The sequence below is a fragment of the Syngnathus floridae genome, chromosome 3, assembly GCF_059516105.1.
Source record: "Syngnathus floridae isolate MCC-2025c chromosome 3, RoL_Sflo_1.0, whole genome shotgun sequence".
Lineage (NCBI taxonomy): Eukaryota > Metazoa > Chordata > Actinopteri > Syngnathiformes > Syngnathidae > Syngnathus > Syngnathus floridae.
Window position 1 is genome coordinate 18,597,202 of NC_142415.1, and position 23,999 is coordinate 18,621,200.

General features: G+C 41.1%; 1 protein-coding gene across 3 annotated transcripts in view; it reads right to left on the reverse strand.

Annotated features, from left to right (window-relative positions):
- Positions 1–280: 280 nt before the first annotated feature.
- Positions 281–23,999, reverse strand: part of chst8 (carbohydrate (N-acetylgalactosamine 4-0) sulfotransferase 8) — an 81,525-nt gene continuing 57,806 nt past the window's right edge. For all 3 annotated transcript variants that reach the window (XM_088370905.1, XM_088370906.1, XM_088370904.1), the window contains exons 3-5: positions 3,765–3,790; positions 2,356–2,745; positions 281–2,286 (exon numbers count right to left, since the gene is read on the reverse strand). In XM_088370905.1, coding sequence (XP_088227031.1) covers positions 1,600–2,286; positions 2,356–2,745; positions 3,765–3,790 — 1,103 coding nt within the window. In that variant the 3' untranslated portion in view covers positions 281–1,599. The remainder of the gene's footprint in view (positions 2,287–2,355; positions 2,746–3,764; positions 3,791–23,999) is intronic.

A 23,999-nucleotide genomic window follows, 5' to 3' on the forward strand; every position in this document is an offset into this window, starting at 1 on the left:
GTGTCAGTACAGTGTGTGTAGTGTTTTGTGTGTGTGTGTGTAGTGTTGGGTACAGTGTTACTGACTGAGCAGTTCACAGGGAGTCAATATGGAACATTTTGTCGCGAGAATTTACTAAGAAATTGTAGCCCAAAAAAAGTTAAGCATTATTTGTCACAAACAAACATGTTCAAAATATGACATTATTCCCCAGTGGAAAATTTACATTACATGAAATGTAGCTCGCAATAATTCTGTTTGTGTACTCAAAAAAAATTTCATTTTATAATGAATACAGAGCAATAGTGGCGAATTTGGATTTTATTTTTAATACAGGACAGTTCAGTTTCAAAATTCACATGCAGCCATTAACAGCATTTCCCCCCGACTGAGTTATATTGTGGACCAATTGGGCGATTGTTTGCTTCAAAAATCTGCCTAGCAACAAGTTGACTACTGAATCGTGTGGCTTGGAAAAAAATTCTAGTTCAATGATAAAAACTGAATTTACTCAGCTCAATTCAATTCATCTTTATTCATTCCAATAAAATCGATTTCAAAACAAATACAATAACTAGAATACAAACTAAGTGCAGAACGTTTTGTACAAAATTCGACTAAATTCTCCCGACTTTTCAGTAGTAACATCCTCGCTATTTATTTTTCTTAGATTGTCAAAGAACCAAATCTACTTTGTTTTTGTGAAATGCATAATGATTTGCATTGCTGCTCCCAACACACTTTGGAACGTCTGTACCATACCACAAACAGACAGCAACACGGTGTACCCTGTAAATAAATACCTGGATGCCCAAGTAAGTGACGAGTCGTATTTCAAAGCACAAACATAACAAGAGCATAAACGTACAAAAATGCTACCATCAGTTCCAGAGTGGGACAAAGCTGGAGACATTTGAGAGGGGGGTTCATTTTGTGCCTGTTTAGCAAATTCACGTTTCCCATTTGACTTTAAAGTCTGTTGACCCCACCCCCTTCCAAAAAAAGTCATTTCAAAAGTTTAGAGTTAGTCAAAAGTTTGGTTAGAGCATCATTTGTTTGAAATATTATAATTGGTTAAAATTGAAATTGCCAAATGTCGCCATCTAAAAGTTATTTCGGGTATTTTTCCATTCTTCCGCCATTTTGTTTCCCACACACCATATAATTCATATTAATCTGCATTTTCTGTAGAATTATTTTCATTTTTATTTTTTTTGTTTGTTATATGGACCCCCCTGACATAGCCATGGCCACCCCATGCCCACCCCAAAGTTAAAAGTCTAGCTCCGCCCCTGATCGATGAGAATCTTTAGTGTCATGTAAGTAAAATATGTTGCATCAGTTCCCCCAAAATCAAAACAAATTAACTTCTTGTCTACTTCCACATTTATTTTGACTTGACAGAAACTTTGGCTTCACAAAGCATTGCTCATAACCAATCTGAAAAATCATTTATAAAGGCTTTACCGGGGTACGCTTATCGTCAAGCAGAAATCGAATGCAGCATTATACACCTTTTTGCATCTTGTAATCTGGTACAAAGATTGTAAAAACAAAGGAAAAAATCCTCAAACAAGACGACTGATGTGGAATAGCTGCAGAAGTGGCCACGCCAATCCATCAGTATAAAACCTGATAAGGTTTGGAGTAATTAAACATGAGATAGTCCATGTAGTAAAAGTCGTACACCCGCTGTCTCTCCAGCGGGCCGATGCGCTCAAAATACTTTTGCGTGAGCTTCATCGACGTCCTCTCGTCGGACGAGTTCCGGTCCTTGAATTTGGGCAGCGTGAGGTTCCGCGGCGCCCCGACCAAGCGCAGCAGCAGGTCGGCCTCCTCCTCCATGTTCTCAAACTTCCCGACGAAGTCGTAGTCAATGAGGCACGGGTTGCACACTTGGTTGGCCGGTTCCCAGTGAATGTCGATGCCCACGGGCCGGTGCACGTCCAGCAGGTACTGCACAAACTCCTGGAAGGTGACGCCGTCGCCCGACGCCAAGGCCGACTTGGTGGCGTTGGCCCTGTACTTGGAGATGATGGGCCTCCCGAAGCCTTTGTGGTAGTAGTCGTTGGGGTTCTCGAACTTGTCCCTGTAGGCCGACACGACCCTCTCGAAAGGCTCTCGCACAAACATGACTTTGGTGTAGCTGTTCAGGCGGCGCGTGATGCCCTGCCGGTCGAAACTGTTCAGGGTCTTCAAGAAGTTGCCGAAGTGGGCCGTATCGTGGGTGATGCTGTGAGGGTCAGACACTACTCCTGCCAGGACCATCAAAGTCCGCTTCCAGTTGGAGCAGCCTGCTTTGGGCACCTAGATGATGGAAGGAAAATCTGTTGCATCAGCTTGCCAACCGTATCATCACATTTGCGAGTTTTCTACCTGGCAGTAGAGGACCTTGTGCTTGTCCTCAACAAAGATGTTCCTCACTTGGTCCTGCGTGATGGTCTTGGAGACGTTGCTCTTGTACTTGGCGCACATCTTCTTAATAATCTGCCGGCGTCTCTCCATGATGCCGAGGAGCTTCCGCCAATGCTGGAGGGGAAACAATCTCGAGAATGAAGTCAAAGAAGAAGAGGAGGAGGAGGGAGAGGTGTTGGTCCGCTGCATGGGTGGACTTGTTTTCAGGAGCTTGCGGTGCTTCTTGGAGATGCGCTGTGAGCCCAAGTCCTGTTCCTGAGATCCACCCATGACCAACTGTTCACTCTTCCAGAACTGCGGTAACTGAATGGGGGAGATTGGACTTGGCACCATGACGTCAACAACTTTGTCCTGTAATGAGTCACACAGTGCAACGCTTAGTTATTAAATGAACCGCTAGATGGTGCTGTTGCGCAACAATTCTCCTGACTAAGTTCCACAGTGTGGCCAAACTCCTTCCTGGTGTTGCCATCATATAATTTAGGTGTCCCATAAACACTCAGTGGCATGTTTCATTTAGAATCTCCAACTACCTGGTGGACCAATATGCCCAAGGCCACTGAGCATGCTGACATTTGATTTCAATAGAAGGTTCTGATGGTGTCATCAAGTCACTTGACAAATTTTACGAGTATGATGCGATGTTGATGTCCTTCCTGGATCTTGCTAGGATCATCCCTGCAGATGATGAGAAAGGCTTGGCGCTACGGCAGGATAAAGAAGTATTGAAGTGTAAAGAAACTTCACAATCATAGTGGCTACATTCAACATAGTTTTCATTTCTCATATTCCAATATATTGTGAACATTTTAGGTTTTGATTTGTTTTGCAGTCAAATGTCCACGACTTGGGATAAAGATTGTGATGCTACATTTAAGTCAATGAAAAAAAAAAAAAAGTCTGTTGAAGTTGACACACCATCAAAATGAATAATAATTTTAAAAAATGCCCTATATATAGAATTAGGCTTCAAATAGTGAAAAACTGAGATGTTCTCCGCTCTCCACTGCTCTTCTATGCTTGCCCTGCCATTTTTAAAACAGTACAAGAATCACACTAAAGTTCAAACATCATCATAAACCTTTTTAAAACGTTTTGAGCAACGTATGATATCAATAAAGTGCTATAATTATCCTGAAATGACTATTTAGAGACATTTATATTTATTTTCCAGAAAATACCCCCATTTAAATTCACACTTTTTGAGAAAATTGATATAATTGAAAACAAAATATTTTTAGGTGAAAATAATATAATAGAAATTTCATTTCTGGACACGATTTAAAACTTTGTGCTCCAAACGTATCTGATATAAGACTGATATCAGGTGAGCTTGTGAATTTGTGTGTGTGTGGATGGAGCAAACATACCTCCCTGGATCCATCAAGTTTCATATCTGTGGAGAAAGAATACAACAGAATAAAGATAAATAAAAAGCATGTAAACTATTCCATTGAGGCCTATGGAGACTGAGTCGACTGGTCACCATAGCGACGGGCGGGAACGTTATTGGCAGATTTAAGGAAGCGGAACCAATGATGTTTATTACACCGGACATTTTTTTTTGTGCTCTATCGGATACAAGCCGAAACATTTCCTAAAAGCAGCTGTCATTTAATCAGGCTGACAGTTGTAAGTGGGCCTACATGGCTGCTGATGGGTGCAAGTGGGGGGGAGGATCTTGTTATGCGTGGACACCTCGGCCTAAGTGGCTTGTCACTTTCAATATGGAGGGTGGGAGTGAAGGATAAGGGAAGTGGGGGGGGGGCAATCAAAACCTTCCCGACGTGATGCGGCCATGTTGGATTACACTTGATGATGTCATCATTTTTTAATATGAACCATAATCATGCTTCGGTAAACTTTAGCGACTTTTTTGTATGTCTTTTAATGTTAGTTGAAAAAAAATGTGGATAAACATAACCCCAGACGATAAAAAAAAAAAAAAATCCTGCTGTCTTTTGTTTCGAAATGCGCCAGTATTCTTTTAGATTAGCATGCTTGTTGTTTTGTAGCTCCAAAAGAAGAAAAGGAGGGGGAGGGAGGGGGGGCAGGGGGCGAGCCATGCGATATTTTCCAATCTTGTTTTGGTTCAGCTGTACTATTTGATCTCCTCACCCCTAATGATCGCCCATGTAGGCTGTGCGGATCCATCACATGGTGTTGCCGTTTATGAAACACATAAATATTTAGCAACACACACACACACACAAAAGAGGAGGAGGCGGAGGGGGATACATTTACAAAAGCGTCTGCTAACGCGATGAGCCCCTCAGACGACCATCACGTCAACATACAAGGCCGCTTATCGATCTTGAAAGGCCCATCGAGGTGGTAATTGAAATCTCCCAAGGTCTAATTGCTTCCCTCTGGAGGAGTTTTATTTTATTTTTTTAACACCTCGCCTCCATCCCGTCGTCTTTTATACACGTTTTCGTCTCGACTGTTGCTTTTTCACCTTTCAACGTGTTTAACGGAACAACTGATGACGCCGGGTGTATTTTGTCACGCCGGGAAGTTCAACACAACCGAGCGGGTTTAGCTAAGGTCATCCTGCTTTTTTTTTTTTTTCCCACAATCTAAGAAGCATTTTTCCCCTCCTTAATGTAATCTAGGTAAATGTAATTTCAAGCAAATTCCAAGGGAGGTGGGGGTGGGATTTGCAAACATCATTTATCTTTGTAGTGTCTATTTGGTTACGGGTAATAGCGTCTGCTTGATTGCAATTTCACAGCCGGTCAATTTCACTTAGCGTAACTTTGCTATTGATTTTCACCGGTGTTCGTGGCAAAATAGCAATAAATTTACAAAAAACTGACATGGAAGATGCAAATCACGATTTAACTCCGATTTTTCTCTGTGTGTGGAATCATTTTGCTGACAGAAGCTTCTGTGACAATTCTAATTGGCTCCTGAGCTTTGTCCTTCATTGCCCTCTACATTAAACCTTGAGAGTCTCACCTCTCTGCGGGGCCCTGAAAAAAATCCCATGAATATTCATGCAGGTGGTGCGACATGCTAGCGAGGGCCACATCATTATCACTACCCCCTCCCCTCCTTCTCCTCCACTTGAAGCCCTCTGACAGCGACGTGTATAATCCAGAAACTATTTTGAGGAGGGGCGGACAAAAAGGACAAAAACAACATGGAAATAATGAGCTTGTTAGACCAAAAGTGTTTTAAGTAGCGCAGACGGTGAGCGTTCTCCTTCAGCCGTCAAGTAGCGTCCCCCAAAATCTCTCATTAGTCATTCTGTTGGAGAATAAAGGGGGCTTGAAATAAGATAATAATAATGAGATTAAGCTAACTTTTTTACAGACAGCCCTCTGCTGCCTTGTACAAACTGCAATCATGTGACTCCCCCTGAAGAAAATAAGGTGTCAAGTAAATCCGACTCCATTTTGTCACCGGGCAGAATCCATTATTTTCTAAGTCCACTTGATGTTCTCCTCCACGAGAACAGAGTGACATCACCCCTACCGATTGGTATAATTTTCACCTGTTCACAACTTCTCCGGCCACCTTCAGCATCAGATGACATCTCCCATTAAAGAGGAAGAAACATTTTTTTTCCTTCCACCCAAATAACTGAATTAAATGGTGTTTCGTCATTCCCAATCCAAAATAATGAGCCAATTTGGAAAGGTCAAAGACACCCGTATTTTTTATTTTGCGGCCATTGTCGGAGGGCGGCTATTTGAGGTGCTGATGATGCAAGCGTCCTGACCTTCCGGAGACCTCCACCTCGCAATCTCTTTCTTTTTATAACCGCATCTCAGAGGACATGGTAAATAGAGAAATCCATAAAACGCTCTCTGCTTGCGAGCATCACACGATATGCTCTCATACTTTGAACTTTGACCCCGGTCCAAGGCGACGTGCATAAATCTTTTGCACGCAATTCAAACGTGTCCTCTTCAATGCCATACTTCATGGTCATTTCAGTCGTAGAAGGAAGTAATATAAATTTGAATAGATCCAAAACCGTCATTCTGGTTTTTTCTTTTTTAATAATAATAATTAAACTCGAGAACAGAAACTACACAGATGGGAAAAAAACTGATTTACAGACAGATCCTTCTCTGAGTGCATTCAAGGATATCGAGGATGCAAACAGTCATGGGGCACGTTGCCATGGCAACAAGGAGTCTTCTGGGACGGGGCGGGGACGCGTAAACAAACGCAGAGTGTCAGCTGCGAGATCGGGGTTAAGTGAATTAGCACAGGCGAAGCGAGACACACTGGGCTCTTAAATTGCCACTAATCTTATTCGGGCACTGTGTGGTTTATGACCTTTGACACACAAGCACAGAAAGCAATACAATCGTTAAGGAAGTAACCGAATCACAGGGAAAAAAAAATACTCGAATCGGCGTTTCGAAGAGCGAGTGGTGCTTGACGCAAGACCAAGCTGGTGTTAGACAACGGATAAACGGAGCACCCCAAGGTGCCATGATGGGGGATACTGAAATGTCTTAGTTAAGCCTCCGTGGCCTCCCCGCTCACCTCGATTTGTGGCTGAGAAGCGGAATCGCGGCCGTCAATCTTTCGTCCAACCTTGTCTGTGAGTTAAGTGTCACGACTTGCCTTCATGGTCAACATGCCCGCCAGCAAGAAACCGTTGTTCTCGTCCGTAGCAAGTGATTAGCCTCCAGCGTGGCTCCCCTATAAACTTGCCTCAGCGTCTCCCTCATTATCATTCTTTATCAGCAACCCCAACCCCGTGCCCTCGTCCAAAGTTGTGATCTTGGCCAAAAAAAAAAAAATCGCTCTTCCATTTTGCCCTCGGGCGATGGCCTTAGTGATCAGCTAAACAATGTAAGCAGCCTGCGGCCAGAAAAAACACAAACTACTTTGAATACTAAACAAAAAATGCCTGTAGTTATGTTATAATTATTTAGTGGTATAAATATAATATAAATTATAATTTTGTGTTTTTTTATTTAAGCAATAACAAACAATAATAACAATGACAAAAAATTATTCAACATTATTGCCGCCTTTGACCAATTACTAGAAAAACAATTACAGTTTTTAATAACGCTGTCTCAGCAGCAATTTCATCAGTAGGAATATTTTTTTTTCATTAAGCAGCAGCTCTAAAGATCTAAATTAAAAACAACTATTGAGATAAAAAGTAATCCGTAATTTTTTTTTTCTTTTTTTCCCAACAGTCACGTCAAATATTCATCAGGCGCAACCTCAACTGCCTCATAACACATTTGGAAATCAAAAATGACATGACTTCAAAAAGAGCCATATTTTTTTAAACACACATTCAATACTGCAAACTCTGTATTAAATATAAAATCCAAAAGAATATGAACATTACAAGCCCTGCCTAGCGTGAAAAATTATGCGAAGCCTGTCAACGTTTATTCTAAGCCTCTGTGCTAATGAACAAATGTATGTGTTTATAAAAAAATAAAAATAAAACTGACACCCCCTCTCGACCCAAAATAACACACAACAGGCACCCCTGGAGCGCAGGTTATCATTTAACAAGGCATGGTTGAGCTGCACTTTACACGCCTGCTGTCAAGTCAGTGTGTGTGTTAGTCTGCATGTGTGTATTTATTCCACGGGGAAAAAAAAACAACTCAAAAATGTCAAACTTCTGCCAAGCGAAAACACTGACACGCATGGAGAGCCCCAAAATAAAAACCCTGCATAACTTTCACACAATATTTCTGTTATCCGCAATTGTCACCGGTCTGCATTGATTGACCGCTTCTTCAATTTTTCAAATTCCAACAACTGACCCCATGACAGCTGGAATAGTTCACCTTCCATTTTTTTTCCCCTCCCGCCATTGTGTTCACAAAATAGTCTTGCCTAAAAAATTGAGTCGCAAATTTTCCAAGGCGAAGCACCCGATGTCAGAATCTGTCTGATTCACCGGCTTGTGCATTTAAAGTGATCGCACAGGCCGAGCGTTTTCTCTGCTTCCGACGTGTCAGACTTCTCGCCTGTCAGCGAGAACGCCGGAAAGGTGAGCAGAGCGGCGCGTTCGCCTCGGATATGCCGCTAATTTGACAGTGCCCGGAGAGGCCGTGAAATAATTGGAGTAGCATTTATGTGCTGACAGAAAGAACCTAGCAATCAAAGTGTCTCGTTTTTCACAAACACGACCGCCATTTTGCACTCCGGACAAGTTTGTGTACTTAGAGGGAGTAGATTCATTTGACAAACTAGACATGTGGCCTTTTGTCTGGGTTGGATCAACCAGGAGTGTATAAATGTTGGATGTCTGATGGAGCAGAAAAAAAAAAAGCGGCAGGCTCGGCTCACACTTTGAATCATTTCCAGTAAAAGACTCGCAGCTTCAAGTCAGAGGCGGGAGGATCTTCCAATTAGCAACACGTCTGGAGATTCAGGAGGGAATTACCAGCATCCTTCAAAACCAAACCATCACTTACGATACAGCAGCTCACAATGAAACATCTCAAGAAGACAAATGCGAAGGAATAGCAATCAAAATTGCTCTTTCTAAAAAAAGAAAAAAAAAAGTGCAAAGAATACCAATGGAATTTGACGTTTCTAAGAAAAGTACAAAAGTTGGACTTTCTGAAGATCACTGGAAATTTTTAGACTAGGAAAATTTCTGACTCGGAAAAGTGCAATGGAATACTAATGAACGCTAGAGTTTCTGACGAAGACAAGTGTACTGGAATACTAAACAAATTTGGACTTTCTGTCTGGGGGGAATTGGAAAGTTTCCGAAGCAATTGATCCGACTGAAAGTTTCTGACCAGGAGAAGTGCAAAGAAACAAAATCAGAGTGCAATGGAAAAAAAAGTACTGGTCTGGTTGAAAATGTGGCTTGTCAGACTTTGGAGGCGTTGGGATTCAGAGGTTCCATTGCTGATGACACTTTTGAAAGCTTCTTCACTGAAGTTGTGTCGTGTCTTCCAGATGGTCAGTGAAGATTTGGCCCGCAGTGCTTGACAGAAGGCTTCAAACTCTGACTAGGTCTCATTTGCACACTTTTCTTGCCTCTCGTCTCCTTGGTATCAGTCACGCCATTCTGCTTCTCCTCCATCCTGCCCCCTCCCGCATCTGATTCTTCTTCCCTCGCTGGCTGACAGGATATGCATTCTCGCCCTCCCACCACCTTATCGAGATCTCTGGATGTCACGTTTTGGCCCCATCGCCTGTCTTGAGTCTCTTGGTGTGAAAAAATCTTTTACCAACAACCACTTGGAAAATTAACATTAGAAATATGTTGATTGATTATTTTTCTCCAGACTTTTCCAACGTCGAAGTTCCATTGGATGGTGTCATCAAAATTGCTTTTGAAGCTCATTTAGTTGAATTGGCACATTAGTGTCACCCCGTTAATTATATGACGAATAAAGTTGCAGTTAGCATCCATTAAGCTAGCAGTAATGGAGGTTAGCCTCAAGTTGTTAGCCTCCTCCTTTGCTAGCTTCTATTGCCCATGAACGAGTCACACAATTGGCAGCTCCGCTTACTTGTTCGAACAGGTCGGGACGACTCAATTATTTGTATACGAGCATTACAAAAAAATACTTTTCCATCATATGTCCGATTCTAGTAACTAAATGAATGCGCTAAACATAAACTCCATTTGGGCACGGCTATCAATCATTGAAGCAAGATGACTTGTAGTAGAAGCACAAAGCTACTAATGGAGAATGACAGACTCTGACAGCGGGAGAGTGAGCTGAGTCACTGTAGGCGTGCGAGCGATGAATAAAAGAAGAGGCCAGCTGTCTGGATATCTCGCGCCGTCTTGCCGCTCCTTTGATACCAACACCGTTCCCGCCGCGCTCCCTCGGTAATCCTGCTCATTACGCTATGTTGTCCCTCTGTTCCTCGACCGCCGCCAAGAAGACGGAGGGGAACAGGAAGGAAGCCAATGTGCCTACTCACTGTAGGATCACTTCCATTTCCGTTGATTCGATGCCAGAAAACGGACATCGTAGGACATGTTTTCAAAGTGACATCCATACGGGAAATTGTGCCATCTAGTGGAAGAGTTGTTGTTCTGCCCATTTAATATAATATAATTACCTGCTGCCCATTGGCTGGGATACACTGGTGATTAAAAATGATTTTACTATCTTCACGGGCTCTTGCTTTTTATTCAGTGGAATAACTTTGATGCTACGGTCCACTCGTGTTAGATGGTGTTGGCAAAAATGCTTGGCAAATAAACATCACCCGTGCTTCTAATTGGGGCTCTCTTCAGCAAATTGGAGTTTATCAAAGTACAAGACTAGCAGAGGAAGTTCTGTCCATGTTTTGTAGGCTATGTTTGAATATTTTTCTTGACTTTCAAATGACCAAAAATTGGGAAATTGGTTGGGTAAAATCGGAGGATTGCTGAGTAACTTGATTAAAAAAAAAAAACCATTGTCCTATTTCTTGTATTTTTCGTCATTGTGGAGCACAAAGTTCTGCTCCATTATTCCGATTCAATCTGCTTCAGTTCTTTGTGTCCTTGAACATTTTTACTTGGTACGGCTACTTTTCATCATAATAAATTTTTTTTCCCCCCTTTACCAATCGAAAAAACTATTTTCCTGCCTCCGCTGTTGCAGCCTAAATAACTAAATAAGAATTGACTTTGGAAAACAGTCGATGTGGAGGTGAATGTCAGAACATTCCGAGCTCATTCTCCAGTCTTTGTACGTTTCGACTCGGCAGTCAGTCATTTCAGGTTAAAGATACACTTTCTCCAAAAGTGTTTGTTATTATTATGCTGCTGCGTCTGCTGGCTGTTTGATGCTGCTGACCTAAAACTTAAAGCTTATTTTATCAACACAGCCAGTTTGGACAGTTTGGACTATTTTGCGAGCAAGCTTTCCCTGCCTTGTCGGATCGCTTTTTTTTTTTTTTTTGTGCTCTTTGTTGTGAGTAAAAGTTACAAAAGAGAACTAGACTGTCCCTTTTTTAACTGTGATGAGCAGACGGCACTTTGTGACCTAAAAATGCTAGTTTGTTAAATTACTAATAACGTTCACCCAGTCATCATGCATTATTTCGATGTGACGGGTTTCCGTCTAAGCCCGGTCGAAGGTCCGTGGACCAAAACATACGTCAATCAAAAGTAAATATTTTAAATCTTCGATTTTGGTTTGTTGGTGTTTTGAATTCATTTGACGATTGGATTTACAGAAAATAAACTCAAAATAACATCTAGAATGACATTTATTTTTTTAAAAATCGTGAATTCAAGGCACTTAAACATTTTTCCTACATGATTTGTAATTTATTTGACATTTAAACATGGACTTACATGTACTTGCCCAAAAGTACTTTTGACGCTGATTAAAAAAAAAAAAGAGAGATTTTTATTTTTTTAAGTTTGACCTATAAGAGCTATGCGAAATGTCATACGGTAGAATTCCGCTTTTGTTTTTAACTTCCAAACATTACTATGACATTCAAAAGACAACGCATTTTGGAAGTAGCAATTCGTCAAATTGCAAAGCTTTGACAACATGTTGAAATGTGCAAAACAAAACAAAAAAGAGGGACAAGAAAATAAGGAGCGCAGACATGACACCAAGAGACAGAGCTGGAGCAACATGGATCAAAAAGAGACACAAGAAAGTTATCCCCAAATAAATAAAGAAAAGGGTGAATAGCAGTAGAGTGTAACAATACGTGACCCAAATACGACAAGGGAGTCAAAGAAAAGGAGAAGTTGACAACGTGCTCTCTGCTGCCTCTCACTCTATCATCATCCCTCCATTCAGGTTTCTCATCCACATCATGTCACTCCCAAGCTACCTTTTTTCTCTGCTTGACTTCTTCTTGCAAAGATTCAATTTTTTTTTCCCCATCTTAAAGCGTACTGCTAGAACTTTTTTGCTTTATCGTCACATTTGATTTTGATTACAAAATTCCGCAAGGGGGTGTGCAACTTTTTTTCTTTGACAGTTGATTTATACAAATTATCAGTTTCTTTTATCGTTTAGAAAAAATTAAATAAAAAATAATTATTTAATATAATTATAAATAATTATTTATTAATTATATTATAATTAATTATTATTAAAATAATAAATTATCCAAAATCTAATCCAACTCCTAATTGATTAATCATGCCTGGATACCGAAGCTACAAAAATTAGTTTGCGGATTGTTTTTGCCCCATTTCCTGAATGTCACTCGAATATTTTATTGATGATGATTGACAGTCAGGTGATTGCCATCCTGAGAGACAATTTCAAAGCAAACAGCCAAGGGGAATGAGGCGGGCCCGTCCGGCTGCGGCGCCTCCTAATGACGGCGGCCCACAAACCCACATAGCGTGATGGATCAGCGTCGTGCATCATGTCAGCAGCAGCAGCAGCAGCGTATGAGGCATTATTGATGACAAACACTTAAAAGGTTATTAAAGCTTCAGCTTCAGGCCACAGGCTGACAGCCAGGAGCCTCGGTCAGCCGGGGATTGGTCAGGTAATGAATAAATAAATAACCCGCTTAGCCCAAAATAATACGGCGCTACGTTAAAAGCAGGATGGTTTTTGGTCAAGAGGAGCGCTAATGTTAGCATGTTTCTTTTTTTGCAGCATTCATAGCAACAGTTTTTGCCGTTTTTATTGCCTAAAATATATCCATCGGTAGGCCCAAAAATCTTTTTTTTTTTAGCATGCTAACCCTTTTGTGGCTTTATTTTCGATGGACATGCCAATCGACTTCAGTGAAATGCATCAAACCAAAGTGTTTTATTTGCAATGATTCCCTCCAACTTGCTTCACCTGTTCCTCAACCTTTATTTAGCTCACATCATCGATCCCAGAAATCTGCGGCAGTCGTCAAGGAGACAAGTAGTGTTAAAGCTCCCCGAGTGCCAGTCACACTTTTAACGGCACCTGCTGTTTGGTGTTGCTTGCCTTCCAACCTGAGGAAAGTTGCATCGACGTGATGCAACGCCGGGTGTGGTTTTGAAACTCTAAATGGCGTGCGGCAATTCGGAAGCGAGGCCCCCGCTGGTGTGCATGTGGACCTTATTAAACTAATTAAAAAAACATTTAGTGGCAAGAGGGACGCCGCTGAGTGAGCATACTAATTGAACCGCGGCAAACCAAAACGAGAAGACCACTCTGTGAATAATTTTAATACTTGGCGGAATAGTTTTACTTTTTATTTCCATAAAGTGCTTTTAAATCTTATCCCATTTTTTAGGTTGCAGTTCAAACGAGAGCTGCTAACAGGCTGTCAGTTTGCTAGCATATTGTAGCAATCAAACTTTAGTTAGCTATTTTGCAGTTCGAACGAGAACTGATCAACTGCAAACATGCTAACTGTTAGCTTACTAACATACTGTAGCAACCAAAGTTAGCTATTTCGCAGTTCAAATGAGGGCTGATCAACTGCTGACACGCTAACTGTTAATTTGCTAGCACGCTGTAGCAACCAAACTTAACTACAGTTATTTATTTTGAATTACAATTGACAAAATACGAACAAGGCTGATCGATAAAGTTTTCATTTGGTTTTATAATTAGTTGCAGTTTTTAATGAGAATCCATCCTGGATTTAGTAGCTGTTTTTTTTGTTAGCTTTCGATGTTGAAGCCAAGCTGCTAGCGTTTGATACTGGTTTTGGACTTCTGTTCATTTTGTATTTTCAATCATATCCACCTTATTTGCCGTATTGGTTTTATTTTCTGAGAATAATTTAGCAAATTCATTTTCTGCCTCCTTCTTTCCTCAACCATGCTGCTAAATGACATTGCTCTGGATGAATGATGTTATGTGCTGTTGTTTTTATATTGTTTTCACGCGCGTTAACGATTCCTCTAACTGATGTGATGATTTTATGATTAAATCCGCAAAGTCCCATTAAAGACTTGCAACCCAGCAACGAACGACCACTAATGAAAAAAATGGCGCGTTTGATAATTCCGCTTCGTCATACGGCAACAGATGGCGTCTTCGGTGTGAGCGTGTGCATATAAAACAGGATCCACACTTAGGAGCTGCCAAGAAAGCATGAAAAAAACAAAAATTATAGCAAGGGGCGCCCACGCGTGGTGAAGCTGGCTGTCCCGTCAGGATGCCTTGCTCTCATTCGCACTAGTTGCTTTTGGAATTCATCCAAGATAGATGGAGACCTTGAATGCCTCACCTCACATAACCTTTCTGGCTTTTCTTTTTTTTTCTTCACCTGATTGATGAAAGGCCATATTTGTGAGATGACAAATAAAATGTTGCAGGAACAGGTAGAACCTCATCTCAACTCGCCCTTGCTTCTCTCAACTCTCAAATAATAGCAACACGATTAAGGCATCACTCACTTTGCATTCTGCAAGTCCTTGAAGCAAAAAAAAAAAACCTGCAAAACAAATTCAGATTTTTTTTTCCTGAAATACATTCGACATCTTTTAAGCCAACTCTTTTTCACTAGTTCGGTTTTTGCCGGGGGGCAAAAAGTCCAAATGCTAACAGGTTATGAGTGACGATCATACATACCTACAGCGTGTGTGGCAGATGGTGCACAGCAGACACACACACACACTCACATCGACGTTACACACATGCACGCAAGTGATGACGTATACTAGGTGTTGGCTTCTTGATCCATGCTGTCATGGCTAAAATTGTGTGTCTTTGTTTATACTTTTCTGCATGAAAACATTCTATGTGTGTGTGTCTGTGCAATCCTGCAGAGGCACAGCATGGATGCGGGTATGTTTGTTCTCATTTGAGAGGTAAAGCTTTGTTATTAGCCGCCTGCCTTCTGCCCCTCCAGTGTGTGTCTGTGTGTGTCTGTGTGTGTAGTGTAGTGGGACAAGCCAAGATTGCCACCACCTGTGGCTCATCTGTGGGTTTGCAGCAGAATGAGAACCGGGGGAGAGAAGCCAAGATATTGGAGGGGAGGCAATAGAGGAGTACATAATTACATAGCAGAGCCGAAGCGCATCTCCAGGTCCTCCAACCAACCAACCACACACACGTCGACAAAACACACACACATGCATGTGCGCACCTTCTTCCATCACCCTCCCCGCCTCCTTCATGTCTTCATTTGGGAGAAAACAATCCATCAGGTAAAGGTCAGTGCACCTTTACCCTTTACACACACTGGGAAATGACAAAAAAAAAAAAAAGTCTGGCCCTAACTACATTTTCCATGCATTCCAGTTCTGGGCTAATAATTTTTTCATTTATAAGATAGTGACTTGTGTAAAATGGGGCAAAGTTGGCACCAACGGCCATAAATTAATTCAAAGGACGTTCGCTATCTTTAAGCCACGGAAAGGCCTTTAACTGTGTATTAAAATACTTTAAAGGGAGGAGAAGGTGCATTAAAGGGGTATAAAAGTACTTGAAGGACTATTACGTGATTCAAACTGCGAGAAGTCAGTTCAGCCAATGGGTGTGTGTCATGTGACATCAGTTTTATTTGAAATTTTTATGACTAGTAGTCTGTCATAATGTCATTGCTAACCATTTTTAATCCATTGAGTGATGATTATCATCGAGAAATTTGTCATTCAGGACAGTCCACCGTTGTTTCATTTTTTTGGAATAATTGAGGTTACTAATTGGAAAAAGTCTCTTCATTGAGCCATGCTGTGCTTCCAAAAAGCAATAAATAATGTCCCAATTTTTATTATTATCATGATGAACAGGCAGAGCAATATTGTATTGTTATTAAAATTCTCCACTTCGTAGCCGGCTTCTCATGTCCCCCATAGGAGGCATTTTTAATATCCTTAGATTTTAATATCCTCGGCGGGATTTTTTTTTTTTCTTTTCTTTGTTCCTTTTTGAAAGGACTCATTGCAAAATGGTCCATTCATTGGCGGGAAAAATTTTGTAGCGCGGCTCTCTTGACAAGAATGGCTCATGATTGCAATCCATGTTTTAAAATCCACATCATAGATATTTTATTTTTAGCAGTGCAAAAGTCAACAAGCTGCCTGATGAAATGAAATGGAATTTTAAATAATGATATGCTAAACACTTTGCAGGAGAGGCTTAGTGACGATGAGTGAAATGCAACAATTGGCGGGAGGTTAAAGTGGAATTTTTCCTTTAAAAACTTTTTGGATGAAAAAATTCAAAATCTTACAAGGTTATAATCACTTTGTTAAAAAGTTTTAGATTTTTGAGAAAAGAGCTGCATTTTTTTTCTAGAACAAGGTGTATATTTTTAAAAGAAATCATTTTATAGTTTGAAGAACAAAATTTAAATCTATTTATCGATCGATCCATTTATTTATTTATTTATTTTTTCGCAAATACAGGTTGCAATCTTTTTTTTTTTTTAACGTTTCAGGAAAATGAGCTGTATATTTAAAAAAAAAAAATCATGCTTGACCGAATCCCAATTGGGAGGATACAGAGAACAACAACATAATACTCCTTCCTAACAACATGCAAGTGCCAAACGAGCGAGGAAAAATGGGCGGGATTTATAATCTGCTTGCCTGCTAGCTTCCAGCAAGTGACAGTGATGATGTCATTCATCTTTAGCAAACACTTATCAGAGCAATAAGGGCCGGCCCCGACCTTTGTCTCTATTTAGTGCCCCCTTTTTGTACATCTACCAACCTCCCTGTCAGTCAGCATCCATCTTTTCGCTCCATCAATCCGTCGTGTATTTATCGATCCATCAACTAATAGTCCATCCGCCCAACTATCAATCCAACCAAATGCGTCTGTTCACCAATCTGTCAATTCGTCCCCTCCACTTATATAATTCCAACCATCCATCACTCAAGTTGATCGGTTCCATTCTATCCAGGTGAAATAGCCACACTAAAATATATTCAAGGGTATATACAGTAATCGTAAAAAAGCCACACGGCCAAACGATAGAACACTAAAGTCTTCATGCGTACAATAAGTTACGTAACAGTGAGTGCCTAGTAAAAAGCTCGATAAAGTTTCAAATTGCCGTCACTCAAACGAACCGTTTCTTGCTTGAGGAAATCAAACACGAGGAACGAACAAATTGATAATCTCCCGCAATGGGTAAAATCCCGGAACTCACCAAAAGTGGCGGGATAGGGATCCTTCATTATTATCACGTCAGCCGAGCTGCTACTAAGGGGGCCATTAAGGTGCCAAGTCGGGTGAGACCATTCGACAGTCCATTAAAAGACAGACAACCGTCTGTAATGTTGAGTGACGGACAGCTTGAGCGGGCGGGCACACGGCTACTTTCTCTGATGCATGCGAAATAACATCAGTAGATTGAAACAACGTAAATCGGACCATGAGGATGCTGGTCGTTCGGTGAGATCAAAACTTCCTGATCCTCTTTACGGTGTGCTCGAGTGGAAAGCGACTGGACAAGTGCGTAGGCGGTGAGTCCAAATAGAAAGATAATTATGGCTGTAATGTAACTCCTCCAACTGGCCTTTTCTTTGAGCCAATTAGCATCCCTGCCAACAAGCATGACAATGACTTCCCCCGCCTGTCATTGCAATGTACTCTATTATGCTACTTTATCTAATATTATCAGAGAAGAACCCTTAAAGACGACAAAAAGCACTGACATGTTAAATATAGTTACACGGATTAACTGGGCCACACATAAGCGGCACGATGTTAGCATTTTTGCAATATATAATAAAGAAAATAAATTTATTTTCTTTATTATATATTACTTATTGCTCAATGAGCTCAAACTCCAGTGATTCTGCATACAAATTCATTTTGTGTATTTACATACTCGCCAATAAATAACAAAGCAGTTCCCTAATGATTAATACTTGGTCGAAATAAAAGAAAAATAACGGCGTCGATAAATTATTTTTATATTTAAGTCCACATATGCCCCTTTGTTATATTTATGAAGCTACGGTAACTAAGGATTTAAAAATGATTTTCCAAGGGGTGTCAGCTTGTTTGGTTTTATTATTTGCTTATCTTTATTCCCTTCTGTGGAGGCCGCCCATTAAATTATATTTTTGCGTCAAATTGACTCAACCTGGCTAACAAATCTGCAAGCGTACAGCAGCTTTACTGCACGTTTTATGGCGATATACATATATATCTTTTTTTTTACGACTGTAGCTCTATTTATGATTATTCCAGCAGTGAATTTTGGGGCTTCTCTCATTATCCGCACGACCTGCTCAACTCTTTGCACTGCAGCGGGCTATAAATAGAATGATTGCTCTTCAAGAAGCTCGCACCAAAAGACTGAAACCTCCTCAAGTCCTTGAACACAATACCACGCGTTCTCCCCAAAAGCATCTCCACGGCAACACTTGATGGTGCAACGCCAATATTGTCCAGTGTCAGAGGTCATGGACAGTTGGAATTGCTACATATGTGCAATCAGCAAACAGTCCAGGGTGTCCCCCGACCTCTTGCCAAAAGTCAGCTGGGATCGGTTCCAGGTCACCCATGACCATACGAGAACAAATTCTCATCTCTTCCTCCTCATTGGTGAGAGCGTCTGAACTCATTTCTTTAGCTAGCTAATTAGCCACCTTAACGCACTTAGCTTCTTTAGCTAGCTAATTAGCCAGCCGCGCCCATACGAGGAAAAAGTCTTATCACTTCCTCCTCATTGGTTCACGTGAGAGCGTCTGATCTCATTTAGCTTCTTTAGCTAGCTAATTAGCCACCTGTTTGTATGCGTCACTTAGCTACTTTAGCTGGCCAATTAGCCACCCGTTTGTATGCGTTTGCGTCATTAGAAACGCGTGCAAACATCAGATGATAGCAGATGTCCATGCCTTGGCTTTTTGTGTTCACCGCCATAGATTTGATATTCTGAGTCTGATGCCATCCAGCCCTCCGAGCCTGTCCTCCGTCTCTCCGAGGTCCCGCCTTCTGTTTGCTGCTTCTGTTAGCCTCCCACTCCAGGGCTCAACTGCCAACTGCTCACCCATCCCCATCCAACAGTAACTTCCTGTGCTTAAATAATGCACATTTCTGCCTTGCTTCCTGAAAGGGGAGCAAGACCCCTCACCTGGAGACCAAAGAGTCCTCGCTCCTGCTGCCGGCTCGGCTCGCGAGTCACAGAACCCCCTCCATCTGCTCGTTCATTCCTACCTTCCTGAATTATTCACCACAATTTAGTTGCACTTCAGTCAGGCGCAGACCAACTATACGATAAGCCCGGATGCCCTCACAAAGCAGAATGAATTATACAACGTAAGAGGAATTTATCTCCTCACGTAAACACTTGTGCGATTCCATTTCCGGACGCCGTAACACACAGAGATGTTTAGACTCGACCGATTTTGGTCAAAATTGGCCTTAGTGTCCAGTTTTGGCATTCAATGTGAGATCTATGCATCCTTAAATAGCTCAAGAAAAACAACAGAACATTTCAATTTCCGGGATGGAAGACTCCGGAGAGGCGTAACTCCCCATCTGCCAGTAAGCGGCACTTATAAATATGTCATCAGACGTCCATCCTTCTCCTCGCCTGCCATTCAATTGACTCCCCGCATGTAATTCATTGCCCGCTCTTCCGCACCATGTGAGTAACAAATGTGACAATTCGGTGGAACCTGTGCTCACCTTTAATAATAAAAAAGGGGGGGGGGAATGTCATTTCCTCACGTTCGCAAATGTTCTGCACCTATCTACACCCAAGGTGTCTTTGCAGAACTTTAGCTCCAGTGGAGAGCACATTGGGTTCTTCCCAACAATGTGTTAGCTCCAAACAAGCACAGGAAGTGACCGTACCATTTGATGGATGAAACTAAAAAACATCAACTCCGTATCTTCAAGAAAGAGCATTTTGACCTCCTGCTTTGATTTCACCAGTACAATGAGGAAAAACTAAAGAGGCAGGGTGGGGGGCAAGGGCGTAAAGACTACACATCAGCGGACTCGGACAATCCTTTGGGGAAAAAAAGCAATAATTGATTAAGTCATTATCACAGTTATCATGAATCGGAACAAGAATGGATTAATTGTTCCACCCCTTTCATTCCATTCTATTCCGTTCCATCTTGTTCCACTTCCAGTGACAGTTTGACCTTAGTATGGATTCCTTGACTTCAAATGCCAACTGTGTGACCTCAGAACCGATTATTAGGAATTCCATTATCACAGTCTGACTCTGATACAGATTATTTCTATTCCCTCTTCTTATTCCCTTCCTTCTATTTGTATTAAATTTTCATTATTTAACATGGCCAGAGGTAATGATTATCAATTTATTTATTTATCTATTAATTAATTGATTCATTTTTTTATTTTCATTTTTTATTTATGTACATTTTATTTATTTATTTTTTTTATTTGCATTATCTCAATTATCGCACACATACAGGCGGGTTATAAATAAATCTCCCATCGCTCCCACTGCTTTATGAATCAATGACCATCACTATTGATTTCTGAGAATTACAATAAAAATAATAATTACCCCCCCCCCACACACACACCTACCCTGTTAAACTAAAAGCATAAAAATGGAACGACGGTGTCATATTTCATGATCCGAAAGCCTCCTTTTAGAATTGATTTATTCTGCACTAAAAGCATATTCTCCCAGCGGCGCTTCCCTTGGGCGAATTCCCGCGGGAGATGACAGCGACTGACGTCGGGTGAGACAAAATAAAGGCTGAGGGCGGTGAGTTAACTTGACCTTGACAATATCACCGTGAATAACCATTCTGAAAAGTGATATAAAGTGCTGAGGCGGTGAGAAGCGGAGAACATTGGATGTGTCTGGATAGGTTGCACCGCATCTATCAACGTAATCAGAGTGTGCAGGGTAATACGAGTGATGCAATCCATATCCTGGCCGGGAGAAATGCTCGGGAGAGGGAATCACATTTTTTTGGAGAGCTGACCACACCCATAGTGCAAATACCTCCAGACATGCTCAATCAAGAAATCGCTTAAATAGAAGCCTCCCCCGATGGATTTCTTTCTATTCCCAGTCGTACCAATGGCTTGAAAATTGGCAAGAATTGGAGATTGAACAGCAATCCCTTAACAATAACACCCAAAAGCCACAAGAAGATTGGTTGGAAATTGTTACCAAACAACATGGACGACTTTGACCTTGGATGTTACATTTTTGGGAAGCTTTAAAAGTGAAATGGCTTGGAAACGGATCTGCTACGTATCCTCGAGGAACACAACTGGGATTCTCTCCAGAATGAAATGAGATGATTTATCCCTTCCTTTTATACCATAAAACAATGACATAATATCTTTACATGGTGCCGATTACAAAACACAAAGAGCCAGCAGCTCTTTAGCATTGGCAGCTGCCTTGAATTGGCATCAACACAGTTTTCCAGAGGGAGGGGGGGGTTTCTCTAATGAAGGATTATTAGCCATAATGGCAGCTCAGCATTTGCGGTCCCTTAAAGGTCGCGAGATGTTTGAAGGCAGGGCTGGTTTTCGGGCTGTTTGGGTTAAACGGCGAGGCGGACACGCTGATGAAGCGGCGGCTGATGACAATTGAGAGTAAATGCTCTTCACTTGTTCGTGCTTCACCATCGTGGGAGAAAATTGCGTTTAAAGTACTACACTGGCACCACTTTGAGTGTGATCACAACAGCAGGTCAAAAATGGCTTTCTTCAAGATATTCCACAATAAGGTATTTTTAGTGGGAAAAAAATTGTAGTTTAATCACTTTCACTCTCAAGATTAATTAATCCAACGTGTGTATACTATAAATACTGCATATATTTGTTTTCTAGCCACAATAGTTGGTGCACCTGCCCACCTCTTGTAGGTATTCTGCTGAAAGAGCAGGAACAAAACCCATCCAACTGGGCCTTGGACACTGAATGTAAATGAGGCTTCCGAGAAAGAAGTATGTTGCGACATAGGGCAATCTGGAGGAGATTATGTGGGCCGCTTATTTATGTTTTGCAAGGAGTTACTTTCCACGCCGTCGATGGAAGACCATGGCGAGTGACGGGAGTGAGATAGAAAAGACGGCAACGAGAAGAACATGGTTTCGTGGAAATGCTTTTCTGCTTCTGACACTTGAAGGTTTAAACCTGATGCATTTCCTTCGATAGCATCTGGAAAATTGGCATATTTAAGAATACAAACGTAAAAATATTTACAGTCATGGATTGATTTTTGTGCAATCAGTTTTTTTTTCCAAAAACTCAAAAGCATTTATTATTTTATAAACAAGTATTATATATTATAATATATTGGGGACAAGCAGTATAGAAAATGGATGGATGGATGGTTATATGATATTAATTATATTATATTATATTATATTATATTATATTATATTATATTATATTATATTATATGATATTGCATGGATGTACGGATAGATATATGTTGACCAGAAGTGCAGTAGATGACAATTATCACTTATGACAAGGTCTCCTCTTCCCTTGCTTTATTGCTACTTTTTTTTACGGTTACCATGGCGATACATCTGGACGCTCTGACCTCTCCAAAGCATTTTGGACTCCGGGGTCTAGATTCTCATCTCCTTCCTCTTCAATAATTCGTTAGCGTCTCATCTTCGGCGGGGGTGGCGAGGGGTGTCGGGCGAAGGCGGCCGTATTGCAATGTCGGCTCGGGCGACCTGCGTGACTCCCCGGTGAGTCACAATACGCGAGCGGCAAAGGCTTATTCGTTGGTTCTTCATTAGCACGTGTTGTGCAGGCAAGCGGGGGAAAAAAATTCTCACACGGGGAGGTCACGTCCGAAAGGTTGCCGTACGTAGGAGTTGTTTTTCTTCGTGAAGAAGAAGAAACAAATAAAACCTCTTGAATGGCAGTGATGCTTTAATGATGCAGGTGCAAAAGCGTGTCAGCGCTGTCTCGCGGTAGCTGAGTATTGACTGCGCTCACGAGCGGCAGATGGGCTTTTGGAAAGAGCTAGCTGGCGACATCTGGTGCTCTCTGTGCCCGGTGGACCTCATGGGCTACATGGAGCTGCCTCATTAGGAATATATACAATGCGTGGGCTTCCAGCCGCTGCCCCAAAGCCTGCACCATCCATTCCCTCATTTGTTACTAGGCCAAGACGGCACAAGGACGTCACCAGGTGTCGTAAAAAAAATAATAAAAAAATTATATTTATATATATTTAGCTTGCAAATGGGCAAATCATCCACAATATAGAATTGAAGGCAGTGCCCGTTTATTGCACCATGAAGCTACCATCAGCCATCACTCCAATGTGACGAGGCTTCGCTCTGTGATGAGCTTCAACGAGCGTTACGTGGACAAAATCACTTTTATTTCCGCACATTTATTCCATCGGCTTCCTTCACTAGATTTTCGGTCAAATGAAATGAAATAGTCCCTTGAGGCTATACGAGGATTGCATTCAGTGTGAATTACAATAAACCTGAAAGTATATCGTAGTATATTTAATCAAACCATTCAAAAATTCTATCTTCAATGAGGATTAAAAATAGAAATTAATGTCATTTTCACTCTGGGAAAAATATTGACAGAACGCCCTTTGAATCATATTAACAATAATTTGAATTTTTTTTCAAAAATAATTTTCCAATTAAAAATAAAGAAATTCACAATATGTTGACCTAATTAAAAATGATTTGTAATATTCTGACAATAAAATCCTGCCGTTACAAATAAAAAAAATTATTTTGTAAAAGAATATGTTTCGATATATCTTTCATGCCATGTTTTGCGTGTGTATTTGTGTGCGTGTGTGTAAGGGGGAAACGTCTCTAT